The sequence below is a fragment of the Cuculus canorus genome, chromosome 6, assembly GCF_017976375.1.
Source record: "Cuculus canorus isolate bCucCan1 chromosome 6, bCucCan1.pri, whole genome shotgun sequence".
NCBI lineage: Eukaryota > Metazoa > Chordata > Aves > Cuculiformes > Cuculidae > Cuculus > Cuculus canorus.
The window spans coordinates 42,820,858-42,848,805 of NC_071406.1; the positions used below are offsets into that span (position 1 = coordinate 42,820,858).

Here is a 27,948-nt window from a genome sequence, read left to right on the forward strand (position 1 = left end):
TGCTGCTAAACATTTGCAGAGATTCAAGGGAAGCCTATAAGAGCCTCACAATAGGTAGAAACCATGTCTGGCTGTGGAAAGCCCCTGGGCTGAAAGTAGTTGGAGGCCAGGAAAGTCCTGAGGGAAAGTATTGAATTTGCTTGCCCTGTCCTTAGTCTTTCTGGGGCTTCTGCCTGTGGCCATTGATGAATGTGGAACAAACACCTCCTGCTGCGCCGTGGCACAAAGCTGCTGATCCCACCAATATAGCCATGAAAGCACATTGCTATCTGCCGTGGGTTCTTCCAACTGGGACATAAACAGGCTTGATTTTTAAGATAAACTGTTTCTGGTAAAAAGACCCACCACAGGTAGATGTGATGACTCTGTGCCTGTTTTAACAGTCTGTCCTTTGCGTTCATGGTTGCCTGCCTCTGTCCCCCCTGTTTTCACAGAAGCAGCTGAAGGTGTCTCTTGGGTGGAAGAGGAAAAGCTTTGGGCAGCATTAACACAAGGAAAAACAAACGGAGAGGCAATAGGCTGGGCATTCCTGGAGGGAACCTGTGAGGAGATCAGGCTCAGGGAGGTGGGGAGATGTATCTTGTAAAGCCCTGGAGTCACAACAGGCAGGGGTACCTGCAGGTTAGGAATCAGGGAAGGTTTATTACATGGAGCAGGACAATGAAAGATTTCATTGCATCTTTCTGCTCAGCTTTTCGTTTTTCACTGGTGACTGCATGACAAAATATTTTGATGGTGAAACAGAGCAGTTATTCAGGTGCCTCCAGTTCCCCATTGTCCCACTGGCTATGATTGTCTGGCAGCACTACATCTCCTGGGCCGCACCAGCTTAGCTGCTCTGGAATGGACTGGCAGGTGTGTCACAGGAGGGACAACACAGCCACCAAGCATGATAAGCAGCAACATAAGCTCGTGTGTGAACATTATCCTGCAAGTGTTGCACCAGGAGAGGTGCATGGAAACTGATCTGAAAGTAGTCATCTTTTGCAGAAGAAAAGAGGTGACCTTTAAGGTGACCTTTATACATGGTGGGTCCCAGGATTTGGTGCCTCCCTTCACAAGGTGGCTAATGTGCACAGTAGCTCCCTGGGCGTGGTGGGCTCTGGGTATGGTGTTTCACAGGTTTTGGTGTTTCTCTGGGGATGGTGTTTCTCTGGGGATGGTGACCCACAGGCACAGTCTTTCACAGGATTTGGTGGCTCCCTGGGGACAGTGACCCTCTGGGTGTGGTGTCTCCGAGGATCTGGTGGCTCCCTGGGATGGTGACCCTCTGTGCACATTGTTTCCCAGGATTTGGTGCCTTCCTAGGGACAGCATCCCATGGGCACCGTGTCTCCCAGGATTTGGTGGCTCCCTGGGGATGATGTCCCCTGGGCACGGTGTTTCCAAGGATTTGGTGGGTCCTTGGGCATAGTGTTTCTCAGGATTTGCTCCCTGGGGACAGTGACCCTCTGTGCACAGTGTTTCCCAGGATTTGGTGCCTTTGTGAGGACAGTGTCCCATGGGCATGCTCTTTCCCAGGATATGGTGGCTCCCTGGGGACAGTGACTCTCTCTCCCTGGGGATGATGTCCCCTGGGCACCGTGTCTCCCAGGATTTGGTGGCTCCCTGGGGATGATGTCCCCTGGGCACGGTGTTTCCAAGGATTTGGTGGGTCCCTGGGTATGGTGTTTCCCAGGATCTGGCGGCTCCCTGGCGATGGTGACCCTCTGTGCTCCCCAGGACCTGGTGACTCCCTGGGGACAGTGACGCTCTGTGCCCGTCTTTTCCCAGGATTTGGTGGCTCCCCAGGGCCGGCGTCCCACGCGCACGGCGTTTCCCAGGCTGCGGCGCTCCGTGCGCACGGTGCCCCGCGGTTCCCGGCGGCTGCTGGGGCCGCTGCCCCCCGCGCCCGCTGTTCCCGGGGCTCCCGGTGCCCCGCAGCTGCCGGGGCGGTGCGGGGCCGCCCTTCGCCCCAAACCCCGCCCGTGGGCACCGCCCGGAGCCGGCGCTGCCCGCGGGATGCGGCGAGGATGCCGGGCGGGATGTACGCATCGAGGAAGAGGAAGAAGCCGGTGCCCAAGAGGTGGGTGAGGGATGTGGGGGGCAGGGACGGCCCTGCCAGAGCCCAGCGGGGCGTGGGGAACCGGGTTAGGCTGCCCCGGTGCCAGCGCTGGAGGAGCGAAGGAGATAAGGAGGCAGCGCGCTTGGGTTACTCTCTGTTTTAATTAGGATTAATTGGAGCTAATGCTTCGTGAGCTCGGGCATGCTGCGGGAAAATAAAGATCCGGCTAGGTTTGTCCTGCATCTCCCGTTTTCCTGTGAGGAAGTGCTTTGGAGAGTTTGAGATGCTCCGCTGGGCTCTGGTTTGAGTCGCACGCTGGCTTGCGTTTCGGTGCCTGCTCGAATCAAACAGGCAGCAATTGCTATTTAGTAAAAGATCCCTATTCCTCAAAAATTAATTAGAATGCTGCTCAATATTGGGAAAAACTTCTTTAACAAAAGAGTGAGGCTGTCCAGGGAAGTGGTGGAGTCTCTGTGCCTGGAGGGGTTCAAAAAGTATGTATCTGTGGTTCTTCTGGACATGGTTTAGTAGGTACAGTGGTAGTGGGCTGATGGTTGGAGTGGATGATCATAGAATCATAGAATGGTTTGGGTTGGAAGAGACCTTAAAGCCCATCCAGTTCCTGTCCCATGGGCAGGGACACCTCCCACTGGATCAGGTTGCTCCAAGCCCCATCCAACCTGGCCTTGAACACCTCCAGGGATGGGACAGCCACAACTTCCCTGGGCAACCTGTGCCAGTGCCTCACCACCCTCATGGTGAAGAATTTCTTCCTGATGTGTAATCTAAATCTTTCCTCCTCCCCTCCCTATATGTTGCTAGAGTTTCCTGACCTTGGGACCCCCCCACATCTGTCCCCCATCCCTGCTCCAAAGCCACATCAGCCTGTTGACCTCGTCTTACTAGACACATTGTAAATAAGGTGTATATATTTCTAGGAGGCAGTGCAGGAAAACAGATGAGCTGAGAACAAAGCTAGGATGAAAGAAGGAACATTGATGTTATAAATATATGGTGCGAATGTGAACCAGAGTCTCTCTCGGATGTTTATTAGGGAGTCTTAAAGTGTGAAGATGTGAATTGTAGCTACTCTGCCTCAAACCTTTATCCTGCTCACCTTGGAGTTCTAATTCGAGCCCCGTGGTGGGCTGGCATGGCCAGGATGAGAGTTTGAGCTGGATTCACATAGCTCAAGGTGAGGGAGAAAAAGTTTCTTTGGAGCAGAAGGGACCTCCATTCCTAGTACTGCAGGGCCAGCCTCGGGAATTGGAGGAGGTTCTTTTCTTCTGTGACTGGGCAGACCGTGCGGCAGGGTCCTGTTGGGAGAGGCTGGGAAGAACAGAGCTGGGTGCGGTGAGGTGTGTGGCCAGGCAGGTGCGGAGGGAAGGATGGGGTTAGGAAGTTCTCAGGTCCCTTTACAGCTTGCTCAGGGATTTTACTTATTAAAAACAAATAAAAAGAATTAGAAGGCAATCTCTCAGCTCACGCAAACTCAGCTGTTGTTAATAGTTAATATCCCTCCGTGCTTGCCAGCTTTTAAAAGTGATAAACTTCCTGCTGGGTTCCCTGTTCAAAGGGCAGCTGGGGAAAAACAGCACTGCAGCAGTGGCGCGGCCTTTGCCTTGCTGGGAGCAGAGCTTTCCCTGCAGCTCGGCTCTGGCTCAGCGGCTTTTCGCAGCAGCTTCATCGTGAACTTTGTGGCACAGCCACACTGAGCTTTGCACCATATCCGTTTCATAAGACTGTGCCACATTTGGGCTCCTGCAAACAGAATGGGGCTCAGACCCCTTTAAAATGCCTTTTCCTCACTCTTTGCATAGATTTTGTTTCATTGAACTCTAGGGTTGTGCTGGGCAGAGGCTCTACCTGAGACAGCCTTGTGCGGAGCCAGGGGTTGGCAGTGACCCAGAGCTTTGCCCTGCAGTGTGGATGGAGAGAGTCCTAAGGGCAGAGAATTTAAACAGATTTTAAACATGTAGACCAAGCTTCACTGTTTCAGTGAGCAGGGGAAAGGTTGTTTCCCATGGTGCCCACCTGTGCAGATTCTTTGGTAGCTAATAACGTGGTTGTGCTCAAGCCAGTGCCATGCCAAGCCCACATGGTGGGGTTGGAGGATTTCCTGGCCCGCTGGCTTGCATGGAGCTCATGGGAGTTTCATAATTGCCTGGCAGAGGGTGAACAGATTTGTCGGCAATAAGCACCTGGAAGCTGTTTCCCTGTGGAATCCCTAAGGATTGCCAACTGCATCCTGGGCTGTATCGTAAGAAGTATGGTGAGCAGGTCGAGGGAGGTGATTCTGCCCCTCTGCTCTGCTCTTGTGAGACCCCACCTGGAGTATTGTGTCCTCTTCTGGAATCCCCAACATAAGAAGGAAATGGAACAGTTGGAACAACTCCAGAGGAGGCCACGGAGGTGATTTGAGGGCTGGAGCACCTCTGCTATGAGGACAGGCTGAAACAGCTGAGGTTGTTCAGCCTGGAGAAGGCTCCAAGGAGACCTTATGGTACCTGAAGGAGGCATACAAGAAAGCTGGAGAGGGACTTTTTACAAGGGCATGTAGTGATAGGATGAGGCTGAATGGCTTTAAATTGGAAGGGGGAAGATTTAGACTAGACATTAGGAAGAAATTCTTCACAATGAGGGTGGTGAGGCACGGGAACAGGTTGCCTGGAGAAATTCTGGGTGGCCCATCCCTGAAGGTGTTCAAGGCCAGGTTGGATGGGGCTTTGAGCAGCCAGATCCAGTGGGAGGTGTCCCTGCCTATGGCAGGGGGGTTGGAACTGGATGATCTTTAAGGTCCCTTCCAACCCAAACCATTCTATGAAGGACCGTGAAGCTTCTGGCCCTAGGAGTTCCTAGGAAATGGGCTGCCAAAAGACCTGCCCAGCATCACCAGAGCCATTTTCCTCTTTCTTAGCCCTCCTCTCTCCTGTGAAGCATCTTGTATGCTGCAGCAGGAACAGAGATGCTGGAGTGTCCTCCATTAACCTTTTGGTGCTTTGCCGCTGGCTGTCACCCCAGGAGTCTCAACAAGAGCATTTTCGGTGTTTGGCCAGAGTATCCTAGAGACCCTGCTACACCTTTGCGGTTTTCCCCCTCCTGTACAGAGAAATGCTATGATTTTCCATCCATGCTTAGAAGCGCCCTTGGTAGCTCTCTGCAATGAAAATTCAACAGGCAGCTCTCTGCCTTTCGTTTAATGCTCATTTCCTCTCTTGTCACACATGTGAGCAGTCCTGCCAGATGAGATTTGAGAGTGGTAGTAGAGGGTAGAGCTTAAATTGCTGCTAAATACTGGCACATCCTGTTACCCAAAGCTACTTTATGAAGCAAGGTTGCCTGCAGAGAAGGAGTTTGTGGTTAGACAAATTACATCAAAACAATAGGAGTTACATGTTAGGTGATGCAGTTGAACCAAATATGGAGCGGTGGGGGGGGGGTATCTGAAGGGTTTTTCTTTAAGCTAGAGAATTCAAATTGGCATTAAATGGAGACAAGGTGATAAAGTGCCATCCCAGATTCATTAAAGTCGTTAACTAACCTCTTGCTGCTGTGTCTGGGACTTCAGTTGTAGCTTGTGAAATAACTGCAGCCTGTGGAGACAGGTCCCTGTACAAGCTTAGGGCAAACAAGGGCTGCTCTCATGGACTGTGCTCCTTCTGCAGGTTGAGGGTCAGTCCCAGAGTCTAAGTTTGGCATCAGGTGTTGGTTTATGTTGCAAATGCTTAGCTGAAAGCTGCCCTAAACCACCCTACACTGTATCTCTTTGTCTGAGTGCTGTCATTGACTTTCACAGGTGCTCCTCTTTGCAATATTAGTAAGTGAATCAATAGACTCAGCATCTGAGCTTCAGAGGAAACTCAGAAGAAGCCAACTGAAATATATTCCAATATAAAAATCTTTTTGGCCTTTCTCACTTTCCGTTCTTGCTTTGTTGGTGTGCACATTGCTAAGTCCTGGCTGAGGGCTGCAGGGTCCTGAGCAGGCAGAGCAGCTGATGCAAGTCCTCTGGGCAACCCAGGGTAGTTCTTTCTGTGGTGAGGATCTGGTGTGAGTATGTGGAGTGTGGCCAGGGAGAGACCTGCTGCTGGGGAAGGGTGTGGGATGAGGAAGAAGAGGAGAAAGGGTGGATAGAGCAGAGTGTGCATGGAAAAGTCTGACCAGACCTCCAAGAGATGCTCTGATGGCTTATAGGCCTTCCCATGGTGTCCCTTTCCCTGACAGGGCTCAGTGGTGGGAGCAAGGTTGTGGTATCGAGCTGAGGTGTCTCAGCTAGGCTGCACTTTAAGGTGCAGGCCTGAGGATCACCCCACACTTCAGCTGGAGAACATTGTGCCTGGGGCTGCACGAGGTGGCCAGCTGGGATGGCCGTGTCTCCTCCAGCTGTTGCCTTGTGGGCTTGCTGGAGCTTGCTCTTCCTGCCGCATGGTCTTCTTACCTTGGCCATCTGATGCTTTACTGTTGTGGCTGTGCTGAAGTCAACACTGGGCTTAGAAAGACCCCATCGGACAGGCCAAGTTTTATTAAACTCTTCTTTTTATCTTCCAGCCCCAAACCACCTCCCCCTGAGGGCGTAAAGTCCAACCCCTCCAAGCGGCATAGAGACAGACTCAACCAGGAGCTGAACAAGCTGACTGGCTTGCTGCCCTTCCCTGAAGATGTGCGCAGCAGGCTTGATAAACTCTCCGTTCTCCGACTGGCTGTCGGGTACCTGAAGGTGAAGAGCTACTTGATGGGTGAGTGTCCGTGTTGCAAGGGGTGAAAAAGATCCTCAGGTCAACCCCCACTGCACAGATCACATCCCACGCGGAGCCATTTTTGCCTTGGGATAGAGAGTCGTGTCTCCTGAAGGAAGGATGGTGATAAATTGTGGTATTAGACCCTTGTTAATGCATCAGTGCTGGATCTTTAGCTGAGGAACTGGCTTGAAAATGCTGTGGGAAACCAGGGAGGAAATTGTCATGTTTCCAGAGATGTGGAGGAGTTGGCAGTGGTTGCTATGCTCAAAGGACCCCTCAGGTCTTTTGGTGCCATGACACAGATTAAATCCATGTGACCTCTAGAAGGAATCACCTTTGGTTTTAGATGCTGCACACCCAAATCTAATTCTCTTCAGTCAGTTATGGGTGCTTCTTTTCTCAGAAAAGCAGCATCCTTGGTAAAACAAGATCGCCTAGTTCAGTCTTGGAAACTGAATTGCCGAGATGGAGAGCAGGCAGGAGAGTGATTCAGGAGAGGCTGGGAGGAGGTCAGAAGCAGCACCGGTAGCAGAGGACCTTGACCCCATCACTTTTTGGGGGGGGTTGTCTGAAAGAGAAATGGTACCATTGGGTGGAGGGGAGCAGCTTGGGTACCTGCCCAGCACCTGAGACCTGCAAACCTCCTCCATCTAATTCTCATCAGCAGCCTTGCTACCCCTCCTTTATGTCCAAAAACCATCCTGTGTCCCATTCTTACCATCCCATGTTTGAAGGAGCAATAGATAAAGTAGTGTGTGTCTTGCTGAACATTGTTCAGCTTGTTCATCTCCTGAGCAGGCAAGGGTGGGAGTTGTCGCACAGGACTTCTCTGTTCCTTGAGAATGGCAGGTTAGACAAGGCAGGTCCAAAGGCCCTTGTTCAGTTTGGCATCTCGTTAGTTCATTTTCCTCCCCTTTCTTTCTTAGGAGGAGGGTCTCATACACTGGTGGTTACTGCCTGTCACCCTGGCCCCGCCAGGCTCAGCTGTGAAGGGTCTACTCTACTTCTCTAATGAGTATTTCTATGAGATTGAGGGTGATGCCTCATACTCAGAAACCCCAGCTCATTTCTGCAGGACAGAGGGTTGAGTTGATGCACCAGGAAAACAGATCTCCTCGTGTTTATCTCTCTGCAGCCTTGATGCTGGGGAGACCTCAGTCCAGGGTGTTGTACAGCAACCTCAGTGGGAGAGTGATTGTGGCTGCACATGGCTGCTTTTTCACTTCTGCTCTTGGCACCAGGAGCTTTTGGTGCGTTTCTGCCGCCATGTGTGTAGCTCCCTTCCTCCTGCTCATAGGTCACGGCTGCAATTGCCCCCTGGATTTTCAGTAGTCGATGTATCTGAGAGTTCCTGCCAGTGAAAATACTTGTGCTTGGCGCTCCGGGGTTATACTGCAGACCTTGAATTTGAGGAGCAGGGATCCCTTGGACACACTTCACACCACCTGATGTGGTGCTGCCTTTATGAGCAAGAATAATATTGCGAAGGGGAGGCCAGCCAAACTACCCTGGGTGTACAGATCTGCCCTCTCACTCCAGCCATCCCTCAAGGAGGTTTTGTGCTGCTGTGCTCATGCCATACGCTGCTGAGGAGCCCCTCCCCGGCCCAGGAGTTGCAGATGATTCAGCTCTTACTCCTGAAGCTGTAGCTTGTGCATGAGGCTGCAATGGTGTGATCTCTCCCATAGAGCTGGTTTCTCGGGTGGAAACCAAAGCAGCTTCATCCTGGTCCTCCAGCTCCCATCTGTGGGGCAGTGTTGGAGCATCCCAACAATGTGTTGCCTCTGAAATGAACTTGAGGGTGGGTGGCAGACCACCCAGTGTGGCTGTGAGTGTGGTGGGCCCTTGTCCTTGCCATGGAGGTGCCAGCTGCTTGGCCCCAGACGCTGGCCTGTCCTCTCTTATGGTGTTAACTGTTCCCTGAGCACCTCTGGAGCATATTCCTAAGTGTTGCTGGCTGCTGGAGGCTTTGTTGAGCCGGTGCTGGTACTGGCTGAGTGTGAGTCAGAAAGGCCATGATGGGGGCACAAAGAGGCACCTTTCCACAGGCAAAAAATGTCTTATGCTGGCTGCCTTTGCACAAAAGGAGTAATTGCTTCATGCACAGCATTGGATGCACGTTGGGTTCTGTTTTGCTCCTCGAAGGCAAGGTTGGGCCGAAAGTGAGGCTTAATGAGTGTCTTTTCTTCCATTGTCTGCTTTTGAGGGGGCAAGCCTGGGAAATAAGATTCACTCACTGCCCATCTATGAGGTGCAGGGTGGGTAGCTAAATAAGCAGCCTCATGTCGTGATGGCAAGATGTGATGATTTGGAGAGGCAACAGGTCCTTCTGTCCAAGGCGGTGCTGGCATAGCATTAACCTGCATTGCTTTCTCCATTGATGTTCAATGAAATGCAGCGATCAGCTCTCCTTACTGGTAGAGCATGTATCTGGGCTAAAAGGGAAAATAGGGATGCAGAGCCTGGCTGGAGGGGTGATCACTGCGCCCATGAGTCCCCACACTCCCCTTCATGCTGATAGGACACACTGCAGGCTGCAGTGCAAATAAAGCCTGAGAGGCTTCCAGGGATTGCATTCATAACCTACTTACAAAAGCAGTTGCTTAAACACTGTGGAGCCGTGATTGACGGCTGGGATGACTTCTGTAGGTGGAGAAGGCATGAACTGGTGTGTGTGCATGGCATGGCATGGAGGGGGTGAGGACATACAGACAGGGACATATTTCATCTACAGTGCCGTGGGCTCAGTGGGTGGAGTGATAGACTCTGGTGCAGGAAGCCTTTAGCATCTTTCTGTACTTGGAGACTCCTATCGAGTCTTCTCCCCTCCCACACTGAAGAAACTTAGTTCCCTTAGCTTTTGCCCCATGGGGCTCTCCCAGGGCTTTCTCCAGCTAGGGATGCTGGTCCTCAGGTAGAGACCCCCATGCCAAGCTCTCCAGCTGGAACCCCTGGCTCTGAGCAGGAGTGGTTCCCACTGCGTGTGCTCAGCATGTGCTTCCCAGCATCAGAGCTGCTTTGGAAAAGCAATCATCATTGAACAGGTTGGTGTTTGATGGCAGCCTTGCCCCTTCTTGGAAACCCGTTCTGCCAGGCAATTACTCCCATTTGGCCACTGCACCACTGATTTCCAGCTTTCCCTCCCCTTGGTTTGCTCGTGTCTGCCGTGAAGTTCATCTTGTTTGTCTTCAGATCATCCCACCGATTCATCAAGGTCGATCTTGGTTCAAGCTGCCTGATGAAGATCCTTGTCATTTGCAAGTCACGACAGCCTGCTCGTGGTATATCACATCAGACATTTTGGGGGCAGATGGCAAAAGCTTTTGTGCTGTGCTTTCTCAATCAGTTCTGCTGTCGTCTGCTTCCTGCTCTGTGCAGGCTCCTCTCCTGCAGGAGGAGAGTGCGGCATCGCCTGGTGAACATCCTTGGCCTCTGCTGCCTAGACCTCTCTCTATCAGCAGCACGAGCCCATTGCCTTGTATCTCAGCAGCTTTAATTGTTGCAGTGTTGAAAAAGAGTTCCTCTTTTAAAGCATTTCTGTCTAGTTCAGCACATGCCCTTTCTCCTAGGTAAAGGGTTAATAGAGTCTCTGTGAAGCCAAAGTACGCAGTTATAATCAGTCTGGGAAGGAAGATACCAGCAGGTGACTCTGGACGTAAGCCTGCCCAGCTGTGTCATAGGTTGGAAGTGAAAAGTCTTGGGGAGAAGCCGATGAGAGGTAATGGGAAGTGATTGTACCCCTGTACCGGTGAGGCCGTACCTTGAATCCTGTGCTCAGCTTTGCCCACACACACTACAAGAAAGACATTGAGGAGCTGGAGCATGTCCAGAGAAGGAGAATGAAGCTGGTGAAGGGGCTGGAGAACAGAGGTTCTGAGGAGTGGCTGAGGGAATGGGAGTTGTTTACCCTGGAGAAAAGGAGGCTGAAGGGGTACCTATCTTTCAGCAATGGTGACAACCTCTTAGCTCTGCAGCAAGGCCTAGAGCTGCCGTTTGTAGGTGAGCAATGGAGGAGCAGCAGGTGCCAGTACAGAGATGGTTCCCACAAGGATGTGCTGGGTGGTATGGTCCTGCCACCATGGGAGCTGGAGTCCTGGTGTATCTCCGTTCTCCTGCCCCTGCCCATGGAGGAAGGCAGGGTGAGTCCTCACAGGTCCCTTTCCCTCCAGCAGTCTCAGACATTCATTGTCCCTGCACTGGTGCAGTTAGGAAGGCTAGAGCCAAGATTCCCATCCACCATCTGTGCTGGGGACTGTTCGTGATCCTGGGAAACCCAGTCTGTCTGACCCTACTCGAGCAGGGGGTTGACCTAGGAGATCTCACCAGATCCATTGCCACCTCTGCCACTGCACAACTCTGCGGTGTTCTACTGTGGGGCAGCTTGCAGCAGGTTTTGCCAGGTAATCTCACTGCAGTCAGTGTTAAATGATCATTTTTATTCATCTCCTTGTTTGCTGTTACCGTGGGCCAGAGCTGCAAGGAGCTGGACCTGATGTTACCTGATGCAGTGAAAGGAGTCAAGGTCAAATCCCTCCCTGGGCAAAATCCTGCAGTAACATGCAGGAGCACTTGGGGCAGCAGGATGGAAAGGCTGGCATGGGCTTCAGGGCTGCCAACGCTCCTGTTGGTATTTCTATGCTCCTTGGAAAAACCCTGGGTGACTTTTTCTAGTACGTTTATAATCTGTGGGTTTGGCGTTTGCCTGCAAAGGGCTGTTTTACTTGAGTGGCGTGAGTTTGCTGTAGTTGGCACAGTGCCCTCGTTAAACAGCTGAGGCACAGCTTGCTGCTAATTTGATGGTGTTTAGAATCAGATCCAAGAGGAAAATAGTTGTGCATAGTGCAGAATTGTTAGAAAAGCTGGGAGCTGCTGATGTCTTCATGCAAGGCATCTCTGGGGTGTGTTCAAAGAGAAATGCTTGCCATGGGTGAAGTCCGTTATCTCTCACCGCTGTGATCTGTCCATGAGTGCAGAACTGACCCCAGTATTTCTTGCCAATATTTATTTTCAGTGACAAAACTATGCCAGAGGCAAGGGATGAATTAGCCTCTGTGTCTGTGTTGCCGTGCTTGTTTCAAGAATGTGATGAGCAACAAGTGAAGAGATTGGATTGCTCCTTTTTCTCATGCTTGAGGTATTTCCTCCACATTGCAAGGCTTAGAGACCTTCTTGGAGAGGCAAAAAAACCCCAACCCAAAGTGATGCTCTTGAGAATGCACAGGACGCCTCGTCCCCTCAAACCAGGGACTTCTTTCCCTGCTGTTCTTGTCTGAGTCATTAGTGCTGAAAACACTGCTGACCATGGAAGGCATCTCCTGTGGCTTTTTAAACAGAAATGTTCCAGCGTTTGGGATCACAGCGGTAGCAAGAAGCCTCCTCCAGCTCTCTGGCTGGTGTAGGGCTTTGAGACAGAACAGGATTTTCACCAGACCTCTTAAACATTGTGCACCTATAACCTCTATCCCAGCACTTTGAAAGTACGAATGATCACGAAGTTGCTCTAGCAAATGCCTGGAATTTGTCTGGTAACTGCAGATTACTTTCATGGTGGTCTTAATCTTGCATTAATTTCTATTAATTCTCAAAAAGTAACAACAGGAGACTGAAAAAAGCTGGACACAGACAGCGAATGTGCATCGTCCTTGTGTCCATGGTTAATTCTTTTACTGTGTGTTACAACTTGTATACATATTGGACCAGTTTCTTCTAAATCCATTACTTTCGTGGTCTCAGCTGCTTTGTGTGGAAGTGAGTCTCAACATGTAATGCCCATTACAATGAGTATTCCAAACAGAGGGTGAATTAGCCAGCTTTTAGGAAGGTTTGCCACCTGCTTTCTCCTGCCTTGCAGCAAACAAGGATCTCTTCTTTTCCCTGACGTCAGTATTTTTCAGTGCATCTTAGCCATCAGCCTGTTGGAGATGTGACATCATGGCCAGGTTCTTGGTGGGATTCTAGAGGGGTGGCATCTCCCCATCCTGTAGCCTGCTCTCCTGGAGTGGAGAAACCTGGCCATCGGTCCTCCCTGCTCCTGGTAGCACCGACTCCAGTTTGACCTTGTCACAAGCTCCACTCCTGGGTTGCAGCACGTCCCAGAGATGCTCTCTGCATCGCCTTTGCCCAGCTGTGATGGGGAGGCAGTGGGAGGGGAAGGAGGCTCCAAGCCACCACCCTGCATCATCAGGAGACAGAGCCAACGTTGCCTGTTATGGAATGATTGCTCTGCAAGATGTTTCTGGTGAGCATGGATTTATGTGCTGGTGAAAGCCCCCGGAGACTAATAACTTGTCTTGAGCAAATGGGGGACTTCTCAGGAGTGATCCCTCCCTCTCATGAGCTTTCCCGTGTTGTACATGGGGTAGTTTTTTTCTGCATTTTGATTAAAAGGATTTTTTTTCCTTTTTGAGTCAAATAGTGACTGAGAATAGCCTCTGTATCCGTGGTGATTACATGGGCCTGGAGTCTTCTGGATGTGTTCAGGCATTTCTTGGGCTTGCTTCCAGTCCCTGTGGTTCTTGGCAATTTGAGCAAGGATGAGTTCAGAGACCCGTTTGGAAGGGAAAAACCATAGGGACACTTTGCTTCCGACTTGTTAGTTGGGGAGGGCACCCAGTCATGACATGTTTGAACATGAAGAGGGTCACCACTTGAAAATGCATACAGGAGGTCTCCAGGTCACCTTGCCTGCTGAGGAATGGCTGTGGCTTCTGAGAGCAGCCTCAGCCCTGCCTGTTTGCTGAATGCTCACTCCACCAGCGGCCACCCCCAACAGGATGGCTGTCTTGAAGCAGAGATGTCCTCTGCAAGAGGACCAGGCTGCAGGTGTTGAAGTGATGATGAAAGCAAGGGGAGCTCATGTCGCACATTCCTATCTTATTTTGGTGGGAGAAAGCCATGCACTTTTCATCATGTACTTGCCTCAGCATGTCCTTGGCCTCTGGCTGTGGATGATGAGGACTGTGCTGGATGTGAACACCAGCTGCTTTACCCCGCCAATACCTAGAAGCACTTGTTACAGTCCATGACCTGCAATTAGGACCTTGCAGCCCAAGTGCGGTGATGGTTGGTGGCAAAGCAGTTGGCAGACACCACCTCTTTGGATTTCCTACCTTCTCTCTGTGGTTCAGGCCTTCTCTCCAAGCCAGATCATCACAGTGTCTCCCATGGGAGATAGTTTCTGTAGGATTTTCTAGCTCAGCTGAGCAGAAATGGACCACTCTATGTTTGAAAGTAGGGGAATTAAGTGTCTCTGGTGACAGATTCAAAGCCCCTTGCTAAGATTGGTGGGAGAGTTGGAAGAAATTTCTGGTGGAAAGCACAGAATGAGCAAACAGGTGTTTTGTGTTGGACTCTGTAAGCCCACAGCAGCTCTCCTTACAGATGCTGCAGGTGGATTCTGGAGACCAAGTGCTCTTGGGACATGCATCCTCTCAGAACGCTCTCTGCCCTTTTGGAGCTTTGTTTTGGAAGAACTTTTTCTTTTTGAATTTCCCTGACAGCTTGCCTCATTTTGGTGCTTTAGAGAAGAGTCAGCCCTTCAAAAGAATTCAAATTTTAAAAAAGAATCTATGTTTCATTTTGAAACTATTCCACTCCATCATGTGCAAATTGAAGCCATGCACATGGTCCAGATGAGCTTTGGATGTTTTTCCTTGGGGATTGTTTGGCAATCAGGCAAGGAGGCTTTCTTGATTGGTGCCTTCTTCAAGTCTGCCTTTTGAATGTCCTATGGACATGCCTTTCCTTGACTGATGAGCAAACTGAGCACAGTGACTACTTCCCTGGCATTGAACCTCATCTCTCCAAATGTTTTCCAGAGATCTTGCATCCAACTGATCCACCTCCTGCTAATTTGGAAAGTGTCCATGCAGAGGGTCGTCCCCTGCAGAAACGGGAAAGTGAGCTAACACGGGAGGCAATACAGATTTGTGGCATGGGCTAAACTGACCCACAGGAGAGCTCTCAGGGAGGGAAAGGCATGTCATAGAATAGTTCAACTTTAAAGCCCATCCAGTTCCAACCTCTCTGCCATGGACACCTCCCACTGGATCAGGGTGCCCAAAGGCCCATCCAATCTGGCCTTGAACACCTCCAGGAACGGGACAGCCATGATTCCTCTGAGCAACCTGTGCCAGCACCTCGCCACGCTCACAGAAAAACATTTCTTCCTAATATCTAATTCTCCCCTCTTTCAGCTTAAAACCTCCTTGTCCTATCCCTGCACTCTCTGATAAAGAGCCTCTCTCCAGCTTTCCTGTAGCCCCTGAAAGACTGCTGTAAGGTCTCCCTGGAGCCTTCTCTTCTCCAGGCTGGACAAGTCTAGTTCTCTCAGCCATGGCCACAAACCCTTGGATCTGCTTCTGAGCAGCCAAAGGCATAAAGGAGAAAAAGCGTGTGTGCTTTGATGGCATCTCAAATGGTTCAGAAGATTTGCCACTGCTTTTCGTCACCCTTGAAGGACAGAAAAGCAGGAATTGTGACACTGGGGTGGCTTGGAGCTCTAGCAGGCTGAAGACTTCTTGCTGTGCTTGGTGTTGTTTCTTAGCCTGGGCAGCCCAAAAATGCTCACCTCCCCTCTATCCTTTGTATCTCTGCTCTAGACCTTAGCAGAAGTGAAGTTTCCCAAAAATGAGACCAAGCAGGAGCTATTACCTCTTCAAGGAAGCATTGAGCGAGTTGAGGATGGCTTTGTAAAGGGTGTCTGCTCCAGTTCCCCCTAGTCTCATCTTCCACCTAGCTGAGTCCACGTGCATTGGGTGGTGTGGGGTCAGCCATGCAGGAGCAGCACTGGGGTGGGGAGAAGGAGACTTGCCTCTTCCATGCTGATTTCTTGCCCTCTGACTTGCAGCTACAGATGTTGGTGATCATGTGCTGGATCAGCCCAGAGCTCCAGGAGGGAATGGATGGACAGACCCACGTGCTGACGGGGAGCTGTTTCCCGAAGGGGAACTGCTGCACCAGGTACGGTGCTGTAGCTCAGTTGTCTGCAGTTTTCCGTTGTCTCTCATTATCTGGGATGATGGCTGGTCCCTGTCTGCTGAACTGTACAGCAGCTACGGGATGTGGGGTCCCCCATCTGTGGAGTAAGAGGAGACTCTGGCTCGCCAGGAGCTGCTTTGCTGTGATTTCTGCAGGCACTGAGCACCTTGGGAACAGGGACCAGTGACCAGTGACGCTGCCTGACTGGGATGTGTCCCCATTCATACTATTTCCTCCCACCCTGCACAGCAGTTTGCTGCCACTTCAGTTACGCTGCAGTGGTTCTGTCGGAGCTGCACCATAAACAGAATCTTGGAACGTCACAGGGCTCAAGGGGATGAGTTGTGTGCTTCTTGCAAAGACATTGGGCAATATCCTGTAGTTTGCAGGTGTGAGCTGTCACTGAGCCCAAACCCGGCATTTTTCCATGTGACCTCCTGCAGCTTAAGGACTCAGCACGCACAAGCTCATCCATCTCAACCAAGAGGTACAGGGGTATCGTACAGCCCTGCAGGGAACTGGTTGCCCAGCGAAGTTGTGGATGCCTTATTCCTGGAAGTGTTCAAGGCCAGGTTGGATGAGGCTTTGAGCAACCTGATCCAGTGGGAAATGTCCATGCCCATGACAGGGAGGTTGGAACTGGATGGTTTTTAAAGGTTCTTTCCAACCCAAACCATTCTGTGATTCTACGATCCCCTGTCAGTCTCTGAGGTGGTGTATTCCTTGTGTCCTAGTAAATTCCAAGAGGAGAATGGTGATAACTACAGGATAAAACATTTGCTGGGAACTGTTTGTCCTGCCTGGAGTGTTGCATGAGCTCCCTAGAATGAGTTCATAGCCTGCCTGGGGTGGAAAAAGGCCAGGTTCAGTTTGGAGGTTGTGAGAGAGAAAAGAAGGGAAGATGGGTCTTGGAAGACAGCAGTGGACAAAATCAGTGGGCAGTGGGAGCTTTGCTTTGTAGAAAGGCCAGTGTGCGTCTGATGAAATAGCTCTCAATGAACTTCAGAGACCAAGGAGCTGGTGAATCAGCTGGTCAGAATGCTGTTTGTTTGGGCTGCAATTTGTAATGTAAGCTGGAAGGAAATGGAATAAAAGCATCACAGGGAAAGGCTGGTTGATGAATAAACATCTGAGCATGTCAGCTTAAAACATGCTGCTCGTTGTGGCTGCAGAACAAGTCTGTGCAAGACCTTTAATCTTTTCATGGCTATATTCTTGACATAGTCATCTGTGCTTTCTGGGCCTTCAGTCCTCTCTTCTTCCAGCTGTCCAAACGCTATCAGGCAGAGGCTTAATCTCCTTAAAGTCTGACTTTGGTGCCTTCAACCCTGCTTGTGCTCTGCCTTACATGAATGCCCACTGTTACAGACGAGCAGGCAGGTAGGTGTGAGCAGAGCCCTGGCTAGAGATTCCATGGGAAATTTGCTTCTGGGAGCCCAGTATCACTTTTGGTGATGAAGCTTGGACCACGTGAAGTTTCCTATGTGAGCTTCACTCCCAGGAGCGGTTTCAGCTGGCTGTAAGTGTGATAGTTACTGAGGAACAGCTGGAATAACATGACAGCCATGAGGGAGAACAACGTTGCCCAGTCCCATGATGGAATTACTCCTGAGTGCTCTCCACAGTTTTAAGCTGGGCCATATTATGCCAATTTATGGAGCCACCAGAGCATTGGCAGCTTCGGGTGATTGAAGGCATCTGGAGAGTTTGTGAGGTGTTAATGTGACAGAAATCCACCAGCTGAGCTGCTTAGTGTTTTTTCTATATTTCCCCAAAGAGCATTTTAATCAGATGCTGTAATTTGTAGAAAACCGAGTCAGGGCCCTTTGGGGGGCTGCTGTGCACAAAGGCAAGGGACTGGTCCTTCTGCAAGCTGGCTCTGTATGGTATCAAGCAACAAGCTCAATCCAGCAGCCACTCAAATAATTCAAGTGACTAAAAAAGGCCATCCCAAGCAAGCCTGAGTGGCGCTGTAAATGGAGTGTCTCCTGGTGTCAGTTCAATGCCAAGATTATTTGAGGGGGAACAGAGTTTATTCCTGACAAACGTCTCAAGAGTAATGGGGCAAAATGAGATGAGAAGAGGTCGTGGTCCTGTGTGATGGGAGACAGATTAGAACAGGATGCTGTTGCCTCCTTGAAGAGATGTCGAACGGTCTGCACGCTTATAAGAACCAGGGGTTCCATGTGAGGTGTCACAGACGCAGTGTCAGGGCCTTCACAAATCTGGGATCTGAGTTTCCAGATTTTCCCACTTCTTTTGCTTTAAGGTGGGTAGTTTTAGCTGCATTCCCATCTTTGAATTACAGCAGTGGCTGAATTTGCTCTTTATGTACTTTGTGATGAGTTGTTCATGCACCTGTGGAGCTGAGGGCAATAGTCCAAGGGACAGCAATGTCACTGTAGTCCTCTGGTGCTAAGGAGTAAAAGACAGATTTGGGGAAGGGATTGGAGAAATTCTAGGAAGAAGACATAAAAAAATGCAGAAATAAGTTTGTATAACCCTGTAAGTGTAAAACTTGGGGTGAAGAGCAAGGCCCAAAGTGTCTTTGGAGGTCATCCTTAAAGTAAAAGGGAGGATAAACATGTCAGATAAGTGACTGACTGCAGTTTGGTTACTGTCCCTGAAGGCTTTGTTATGCTTGAACTGCAGCTAAGCTACTCCTGGAGTCGCCAGCCTCAAGGCATGGCTCCTTGTACCGCCTGTTGCTGCTTGTTGTTGAAGTTGTAGGCAGGTTTGTTAGAGGAAATGGGGTCTGCTAGCAGAAAGCCCCAGAAGAGCATAGCTATACTCAGCTGGTACCAGCAGAGAGGAGGTAATGATCTCCAGGTGCTCCAGAAACCTCTCTTTTTCTGGTTCCTCCTGATGCAGGAGATGCCCTGAAGGAGGACTTCAGTGATGGGTCTAGAAAAAATTGTCAGTCCATCTTTGATCATTGCTCCTGCTAACAGTGACAACCGCTCCCCAGCTAACCAGGGGTAAAAGCCTCATGTGGCCACAAGGTACTTTCCTTTTCTGTAGGTTTTTTTTGTTGACAAAGAAAGTCCCTTCCAGCTCATGAATGCTGAAGAAACACCTGGACAAGTTCATCTTTCAGCAGCCAGGTTGAAGCTAAGGAGAGTAACTCAGGGCTCAACTTACGCTTTCAGGCACTCAATGGTTTTGTCATCGCTGTGACAGGAGATGGGTACATCTTCTACATCTCCCCTACTGTGCAGGACTATCTGGGCTTTCTTCAGGTGAGTACCGCTTTTTTCATGGCTATAAGCAGACGGATGCAGTCCAGGCCTGGGAAGGAGGTGCAGATAACCATGCCAAAGTTTTCTTTTCTTCTCCCCTCCTAGCTCCCTTGGGTCATTTTTGATGAATGTTTTCAGATGAGTCATGTTCTTTGGGGGCTATTAAAGCAAATAAATGTGCTTGTGACTTTAGTAGGAACAGATGCAAGCCAAGCAATGGCAGGCCGTGTCCTCTTGTCTCTGTGTGTAAGAGGGGTGTGAGGTTTTCCTTGTTTGTCTTGCTGCTGGGTATGTGGGCTCACACTTAGAGTGCTGAGGGTATCTCGCTGGTGAGCAGTGTCAGTGCCCTGAAACACTGTGGGTTACGTACATGGGTGATGCCAAAGAAAGACAAGTCTCTCCCCACATCCACCCTATTACCTCCAGTTCCCCTGAAGTCCAGCTCCTTTGGCCAAAGGATTGAATCTACAGGAGGGCCATGAGGCTGCCAAACCCATTTCGTTGCAGGGGTTTGTGGTGCACCTTCAGAGACTGATGTGCTTTCTTCTTTGCCCTCGCTTTGCATCTTCTCCCAGCTCACTGCAGAGGGATGCTCATGGGCTGATGCCCCAAGTCAAAACAGCTGTCCAGAGGCAGGGAGTGATCTTCTCAAAGTACCTGTATGTCTGTTTAAGCAGGATTCTCTGCCCTGGCACGTTTCTGAGGGCACAGGCATGGCAGTCAGTAGCCTGAGCTGCACTGGGCTTGGCAGGGCCACGCTGACCACGGCAGCATGCAGGACCAGGATGGAAAAGGCTGGTCTGAGGCACAGCCCTAGAAGCAGCAGGCTGTGTTGGGAGGCAGGAGAGTGAGGACTTGCCCGTGTTTCTGCTGTGTGGCCAACCTAACAGCCTGGAATCAGCATGTCTGTTCTTTCTGGTGGCCCACTGAAGGAAGATGGTTTGCACTGAGGTACAGATTCCCATGAGTTTGGAGTAAAAATCTACAAAAGCCTTTTCTAAAACAGCAAATTTCCCTGCATAAGTCTGAAAAAAATAGTTTGTTTTGGTCAAAATGTTTTGATCATCCTGAAATCATTTTATCACGTTGATCCCATGGAGGAAACAACTTATTTGTAGAGGACTTGGGATGGCAACACGGGAAAGATCTTTCATGCTGTTGCAGACTGGCAATTTGTACCCCACAAACAAATTTGCCTCTGACAAGCCACAAACTTTCTGACTCTTTGTCTGAATTTGGTCCTGAGAAGATACTAGAATTTAAGCTGTGCCAGGCAAATGCTGCTGCTGCATAATTCACCCTGCAGACGGGGGAGCAAAGCTTCCCAAAGAGCAGGGGCTCCTGTGGTACGGATTGAGATGGAGTTTTAGCATTTCCTAGGAGTTGTGGTTGAGGATTAGGAGCTAGAGTGAAACATCAGTGGAAGGGCTGGGTAACACCAGGAGAACCTCAGCCTTGCTGCTGTAAAGAACGGGATAGCTATGGCCAGGAGACACAGGGAGATGGATGGCATTGACAGTCCTGAGCAGCCAGGACACGACCATTTCTATTGTTTCAAGAAACCTCGGAGCCGTTCCCATGATTTCTGCTGGCAAACCCACTCTGCTCCCTTTTCTTCCTTCCTGAGCCACTCTCCTTAAAAAAACAGCTGGTTCTTGCTCTCCACGCTGCACACAGAGCTGGTTGTGTTTTCTTGTTTCTTTACACTCAGTCACTGCACTTTTAGTACCCGTGAAGGAAAGCCTCCTGCCGTGTCCTCCTCCAGACTTCTCAGCCAGGCTGGGCGGGAGTCAATGCTCTTCTGTCCTTGTGTCATTCCAGTCAGATCTCATCTACCAGAGCGTGTATGAGCTGATCCACACAGATGACAGAGCTGCTTTCCGCCACCAGCTTCACGGTGCCCCAGCATCCAGCAGCTCCCAGCACGCTACTGATGGTGAGTACTGGGTGAGTCCACAGCAGCGATCCCTGGGGACCAGCCAGCTGCCTCTGCATGGCTACCAGTGCTGGAAAACCCTCCTGGTGCCATTTATAGCCACCAAGCACGCTGCTGTGCTGAGGAGTATCCCATACCTTCCCCCTGGGACTTAAAACCATCACAGAGATTGGCGTGGTCACCTCTTACCAAAAGCAGCCAACAGCAATGATGTGCTGTCTTTCACTGTGCTGGATTCCCCCAAACCTTTTTTCTTTCCAGTGTTTGGAATCCTACTTATTTCAGTTGGGGCAGCCTGTTGCCTTGGTCCTGTCTGGGGGGCGAGCTGAGCTTGTGGGGACCATGGACTACCATGGGGACCATGGACTACATGGTCTTACCCCTTTTGTGAAGATCGTGGGCTCACTTGAACAGCAAAGTCTATACCAGGAGCAGGTCTGCAAGGGCACGAGGTCAAGATGCACAGCTTGGAAAGCTTTTTCCCTTTGGTTTCCCAGTTCTTCCCACCAACAAACCACTGCCAGCTGGATGCAGCACTGGGTCCAGCCTGCAGCATCTTGGCCCCGAGAAGCCTTCCTTCATGGAGAGGAGCTTCACCTGCCGCTTCCGCTGCTTGCTGGATAACTCCTCAGGATTTCTGGTAATGCAGCCTTGCACCAGGACACCCCTCTACCCCAGCCCTTTCCCTAGGGGCCACTGATGTCCCATAGGGGTGGGGACACAACCAGCTCCCATCCTCCTTTTGCCTCACACTCACATTTTCTAATCCTCTTTAAGGCCTTGAATTTCTGCGGGCGCTTGAAATTCCTTATCGGGCAGCAGAAGAGGGCATTGGACAAGTCCTCACTTGCTCTCTTTGCCATCGCAACTCCCTGCCAGCCATTCTCCGTCCTGGAGCTTCAGACCAAGATGATGATCTTCCAGACAAAGCACAAGCTGGATTTCACTCCCGTGGCCTGTGATTCATGGTAGGTCATCTCCTGCCTTCGCTGTGGCAAAATCCCTGATGCTGGACAGAAAGCCAGAGCCTGTGGGATCAGAGCATTTCTACCCCAAATCCCAAAGCAATGTGCCTGACGGTCCATCCTCTCCTGGGCATTTCTGCAGCCCCTTCGTAACACAGGGAGCAGTAACTGGGCACCAGCACCTCATGACTGCTGTGATTTAGCCCAGCAAACCCAGTGTGGGGTTTTGCAGGAGAGGGGATGCAGTTGAGCCCAGGATGGAGAGTCGCACCACGCAACGTGGGAAGCTCTGGCTACTTGCTGGGGCATTGGGCGGGGAATAACATCTGGCTGGTGAGGTGCGACTAGGGGATCCCTGCCTTCATCCCTGCTGTCACTGCGTTTCCGCACTGTTTTCAGGGGGAAGGTTGTCCTGGGTTACACAGAAACGGAGCTGTGCAAGAGGGGATCCGGGTACCAGTTTGTGCATGTGGCTGACATGATGCACTGTGCGGAGAACCACGTCAGAAGTGAGTGCTGGGGGGAGCAGCGACCCTGGCTGGGGGGCTATCAGGACTGGGTGCATTTGTGGGGGCCCTTGCAGCTCCTCGGCACCAGTGCAGCTCTGGCCATGACAGTACTGTTGCTCCTTGGTGGGCTGTCTGTCCCAGGTCTGGAGCAGCTGTGATAAAGGCTCTTCCCTCCTGGCTGACACAGGCTCAAGCATCAGGCAGAGGAACAGCATAGCATGCAGCATCATGTGCTGGCTGTGTCCTGCCCCTTCTGCCCCCATAGAATGGATGTGAGGTGATGCTCGACATTATGGCATCTTGCCCGTGCTGCTTCTCTAGCCCATGGAGCGACCGTGTCAGTGACACCTCTCTTCTCTCTCTGCCCTAGTGATGAAGACGGGTGAGAGTGGGCTGACGGTTTTCCGGCTGCTGACCAAGAAGGGTGGCTGGGTGTGGGTGCAGGCCAACGCCTGGCTGGTGTACAAAGCGGGAAAGCCCGACTGCATCATTTCCCGTCAGCGAGCCCTCTCGTGAGTATTGCTGAGTCACTGGCCACCTCCTTCTGCTCTCAGTGTGAGTGGCTGTGGGGCCACTCGGGGCATGTGGAGGCAATGAGGGAGGAGGAAAGAGTGTTTGGGTTGTGTGGCCAGCATGTGCCCTCCTGTGGCAGGGGTGTGTGAATGAAACCACTTTGAGAAGGTGATCGCAGACGTGGTTGCTCCTGGTTGTGGTGAGCCTTGGACACAAAGCCCTTCCCTGAGCCAGCTCCCCACAGCCTTCCCAGAGCTCCAGTCCTCCACCAGCACCAATGTAACCAGCCCAATACAGCACCCTTTCCTTCAGAAAATCCAGGGAGGAGAATATGCTCCGATCTTGCTGTTTGGAGGATGGTTTTGCCTGGCCCAAAGGATGTGCTTGTGGTGTTTCCATCTCTTTTTTTTTTTTTTTTCCCCCCCTCTGCCCTTAAGGAATGAAGAAGGAGAGGAACACCTGCGGAAGAGAAACCTGCAGCTGCCTTTTAGCTTTGCCACCGGGGAAGCAGTCCTGTATGGAAACAACCTTCCTGACTTCCTGGACTCCTCCCGGGCTAAAGAGGAGTCACAGATACAGGCAGACTTCCGCATGGGGCAGCACTTAGTAGACCCCAATTCTCTGCTTGGGGCCATGATGAAACAGGATGCATCCATATACAAGTCCCATGCTGATAATGTGTCTCAGTTGTCCTTGCCAGATCTCATCGCTGATCCTGGTGGACGAAGCCAGGATGAGGAAGTTAGTGATGCCAAGGAAGATAGCAACTCCCTCCTGGTTGTTATTGAATCCCTCTTTGAGAAGAGTGAGGTGGATGGAAACATCTGCCAGACCCCTCAGAGCCTCGGTGTGGACAATGCAGAGCTGCAGCCGTGGGAGGAGGCTCTGCTCAGCTTGGATCCAGAAGAGCCACCATCACAGGAGGTTGGTGAGAGGCCAAGCAGCAAGGTGACACCCTTCATGGAGCAAGTCCTCCTCAGTGAAGAGGCTGGGAGGAGCATGGACTTCCCGTGCTGCAGTACATCACCTTGCAATGAGGAAAACTGTCCTGCAGCTGACTTCCAGCACTGCTGGGCAATTAATTCAGCATTTCAGTCCCCACCACAGCCTCAGGCACTTGGTCCACAAGGCCAAGACACTTTGGTCGCTCTGGTCTCCGTTACACCTGAGGTCAGCTCTGCTGACCCAGAACAGCAGATCCCATTTAACCCAGCTGGGCCGTTGAGGGATGATGTTCTGGGTGCCCTGGACTCGGGCAGCAAGCCTTCTGTAGCATCTCCGCTGGCAAACCCAGAACAGGTGCTTCAAGCAGAAGTTTTCACCTCTGCTCCTTTAGATAACGCTGCTCCTAATGATCACAGCCAACCCGGGAGTGAGCTGTTGCACTCAAACACACCAGTGACTCAGTGGCACAATGTCCTGGTCCAGGCAAACCCAGCCAGTGCTTTGGGTCAGAGCCCTTCTCCTGGAGATTGCCTGTCGGAATTGTGGATGGCCGCAGGTCTGAAGCACCTGGAAGCAGCAGGAACGCACCTGGAGTCACAAACTCTGCTGGCTGGCAGTCCTGAGAGCCCTTCAGGGACTGGGCTGTGGTTGCTGCCCTCCCAACCTGCTCCTTGCCCTGCACAGGGCTTGCATGAATCCTTGTTCTCCATGTTTGGGGACCTCTATGATGAGGAGGCTGCCCTCCCTGGACAAGTATCAGCACCCTTAGGAGTCATCCAACTGCCAGGGGATCATGGCTTTCATGGCTTCCCCAAAGAATCCCCCCTACTGCCCCCAGCGCCCAGCTTTTCTTGGGAAAGGGAGCAGGACAAGTGGTTCATGCAGGGTCAGCCGTGGCTCCTGCAGGCTGGAGCAGCTCCTCAGAGGTGTGGTGGGGCAGGTCTGATGCAACACAGTGGAGTCCTTCTGGGGTCCAGCACAGGTCCCAGCACCCATCAGATGGACCGGGTGTTGCTGCCTGAGTGTCAGTACAGAAATAACGTTTTTGGACGTGAGCGTCCTTCTTAGGGATGCTTCTGAAATATCCCTTCCCCAGCAGACAGGTGCTTTGCCTTGCCCTAGTGAGAGCCACCCTGGAGCATCACATTCCTCTACAGGCTCAGTTTTGAGGTGCTCAGCAGCTCTCCCTGAAAAGGTGGGTACAGCAGTGCGTCCCTCCTCTGCACAGGGCCCTGGCTTCTCACCGGCATCCTTTGGAGCTGGCAGCTGCTCTGTGCCTGCAAGGTCCGGCTGAAGGTGAGGTGCGAGGGCTGCAGGACCTGAGGGCTGAAATGGATGGAGCGAGGGGTGGTGCTGAGGGGATGTGGGCACAGCCTCAGTTGTGGGCAGCCTGTTTTGAAGCCTCCCTGTGAACTAAGAGCCACATACTGAAAAGCCACCAGCAATTATCAGCTCTTCTGGACATGCACAGCCATGAGTGGTGCCCTGCACTTCCTAATTGCTCAGGATTTTGTCTTCCAATGCTTGAAACGAGGTGCCCTAGCAAACCTCCAGGCAGTCTAGGATAAAGTGGTTTGTGTCTTTTCCCATGAAAGGTGTTTCAGGGAGATGCAGCCAGGCCAGCGAAGTGGCTTGTCAGACAGTTGGGGTCTAAGGAGGGACACCCTGTTTGGTGGCTCACGCGCTCCTGGCAGCCTCTTGCAGATGGACCCGCTGCCCTTACAGGCACCCCAGCACTGAACTGCTGTTTCTTGATACAGCTTCATCTCCTCATCATCTGTTTGTGTAGACCACCGCTGTCACATTGTTGTTCAGTATCCTGCATCATCTCAGCCTGCCTGAGTCCCTCTGCTCTGCTCCTTGTGCCCTCCCTCCTATGTTCTTCATCCCATCTTTCTCCTCAGCTCCAGGTGACCTGGTTCTTAGAAAATGGGATATTGCCAAGTACTTTGAGAAGGTCAGCAGCATCTGGGAGGTGTCCCTGCCCATGGCAGGGCAGTTGGAACTGGATGATCTTTAAGGTCTCTTCCAATCCAAACCATAATATGATTCTATGATCTGAAGGGTCTCTGTGGGAGGTGGAGTTGGTGAGAGCAGAGGCAGCTCAGGGTTTTGGGCTCCTCAGCAGCTTTCCTGGGGAGTTTTGGAGAAGCAGATACCCCGGGCAGCAGGGTGGGTAGGGTCCAGCCAAGCTTGGGTTTGCCACTGGCTTGTCTTGGCCTTCCTCGTGTGCTCAGCAGTGCCATCAAATAGAGGAACGATGGGTTTTACTCCTGCAGTTGCTCAGAATCGTGTGGTTTTGCTAAAGCAGTAAGAAAATATGGCAGAAGGTGTTACAGTGACTGCCATATGGCTCTCCCCTTTGGACCAACTCTGTACCCTTTAAACTCTTGTCCTTGAGACCAGCACAACTGCTTTGCTGAGTTCCTTTTCATTTGTAATTTTTTAACCTAAGATGTGATTTTATTTTTTTGCCCACCACGAGGCAAATTCTCCTGGATCCATCAGGGAAAATCCAGTGAAGAAGCAATTATCAGGGAGGAGAGGGGAAATTTGTTTTAGACCAGACATGGCAAGCCAGGTTGGTCAGAGGTTGGAGACTTCCAGATCTTGGACCCATCAGGCTGAGCATCACTTCTGTCTCTCACACCAGTATCAAGCATTTACTGTTGGTGAAGTGAGTACCATCAGGTAATTAGTGCAGGGTGAGCCCAGCAGCAAACCTGCCTGTGTTCTGGTGTGGTGTGGCTTCATCTCTCTGGGTTCTTCCTTCGTGCCCTGCTTTGCCTTGCTGTGCTTGGGCTCGCAAGGAAAAAATGGGGTTCAGGATGGTTGAGCTCCTGGCTGCGGGAGCTGGAAACGTGCTGGACCCTTCCAAAATGGACTGGAGATACACCTAGGATAGGGCAAGCTGCTGACTGGCCATGATCATAGAATCACTAGGTTGGAAAAGACATCGGAGATCATCAAGCCAAACTGTACCCCTCCACTACTAAGCCATATCCCTAAGCACTTCATCTGCCCATCTTTTAAACAGCTCTAGGGATGGGGACTCAACCACCTCCCTGGACAGCCTGTTATGATATGGAGCCATACAAATCAGTGGGCCCAAAGAGCAGCAGAGTGTACTCCGCTAACCAGCTTTTATCCCACAGGAAATGCCACTGGGAGGGGGACAAGCCATCAGGCTCTGCCTGGGGACAAGACAAATCCCTGGTGGTGTTACTCATGTCTTATCTGTTTATATGTTGTGTATGTGCATATAATGTCTCTCTTCCTGGCAGCATCTCTATTTACGCTTTGTGATTTCTTTGTATTGCTGTTGGCAGATGTATGATGCTGCGGAGAAAAAGATGTCCTGACAGTCACCCCCTGTATTTGGTTACATATTAAAGGCGATTTGCTTTGTATAGTGGTGATGGTTTGTTTTGACCTAAACCAGTGTCTCTCCATTTCTCTCTTGACTGAGCAAGTATTTGAAAAAGCATCCTCTCGGCTTAGCCCTGAGTCTGATTTCTCTGGGTTTTGGTTCATGGAGGAGGACAGTCCCAGCTCTCCCCCTCCTCCTGAACCGAGGCTGGGATCACAGGTGGGGAAGGGCTGTGCTTTGCCTTCTACAGGGTTGTTTTGGGGAGGAGTGCAGCCCTCCAATGTTACAGGCGTGGAAAACCCAGGTTGCTGCCCTGTGTGTTTGTGGTCTGACCTCGCTCAGTGCCTGGTCCTATTGCTGCGTGTGACTTGGTGGAGTATTTTGGAAGGAGAGAGCTGGGGAGGCTGTGACTGGTGCATATGCGCACCCCTGCCTCTGGGTTAGCTTGCAGCCATGTGTGCCCAGGCCAGGGGAGGTGAGTGACACGCTTATTCTCGCTGTCCCCAGCCACTCTGGGCACGCAGAGCAGTGCAGTGGTGAGGCTCACTGGCGCGGTTACTCTTGACACTGACATCGGTGCACAGCTCTCTGGTGTCACGGCCATGCACGCTTTTGCACAGAGGCAGCCTAGCTCACGCACACGGATGCATGCCCCAATGCAGACACACACCTTGCAGTGGCACGCACACGGTGACAGTCCTTCTGCATG

The 27,948-nt window shown here is 51.3% G+C and overlaps 1 protein-coding gene across 1 annotated transcript; it reads left to right on the forward strand.

Annotated features, from left to right (window-relative positions):
* Positions 1–1,851: 1,851 nt before the first annotated feature.
* LOC104062461 (aryl hydrocarbon receptor) lies at positions 1,852–27,261 on the forward strand. The gene is given in 12 exon segments (XM_054070486.1): positions 1,852–2,065; positions 6,593–6,780; positions 15,632–15,744; positions 18,912–19,001; positions 20,823–20,937; positions 21,435–21,577; positions 21,715–21,905; positions 22,302–22,411; positions 22,782–22,923; positions 23,362–24,921; positions 24,923–25,128; positions 25,131–27,261. Coding segments are annotated over 12 exon segments (2,973 nt in total). The 5' UTR covers positions 1,852–2,012; the 3' UTR covers positions 25,193–27,261.
* The last annotated feature ends 687 nt before the right edge of the window (positions 27,262–27,948 follow it).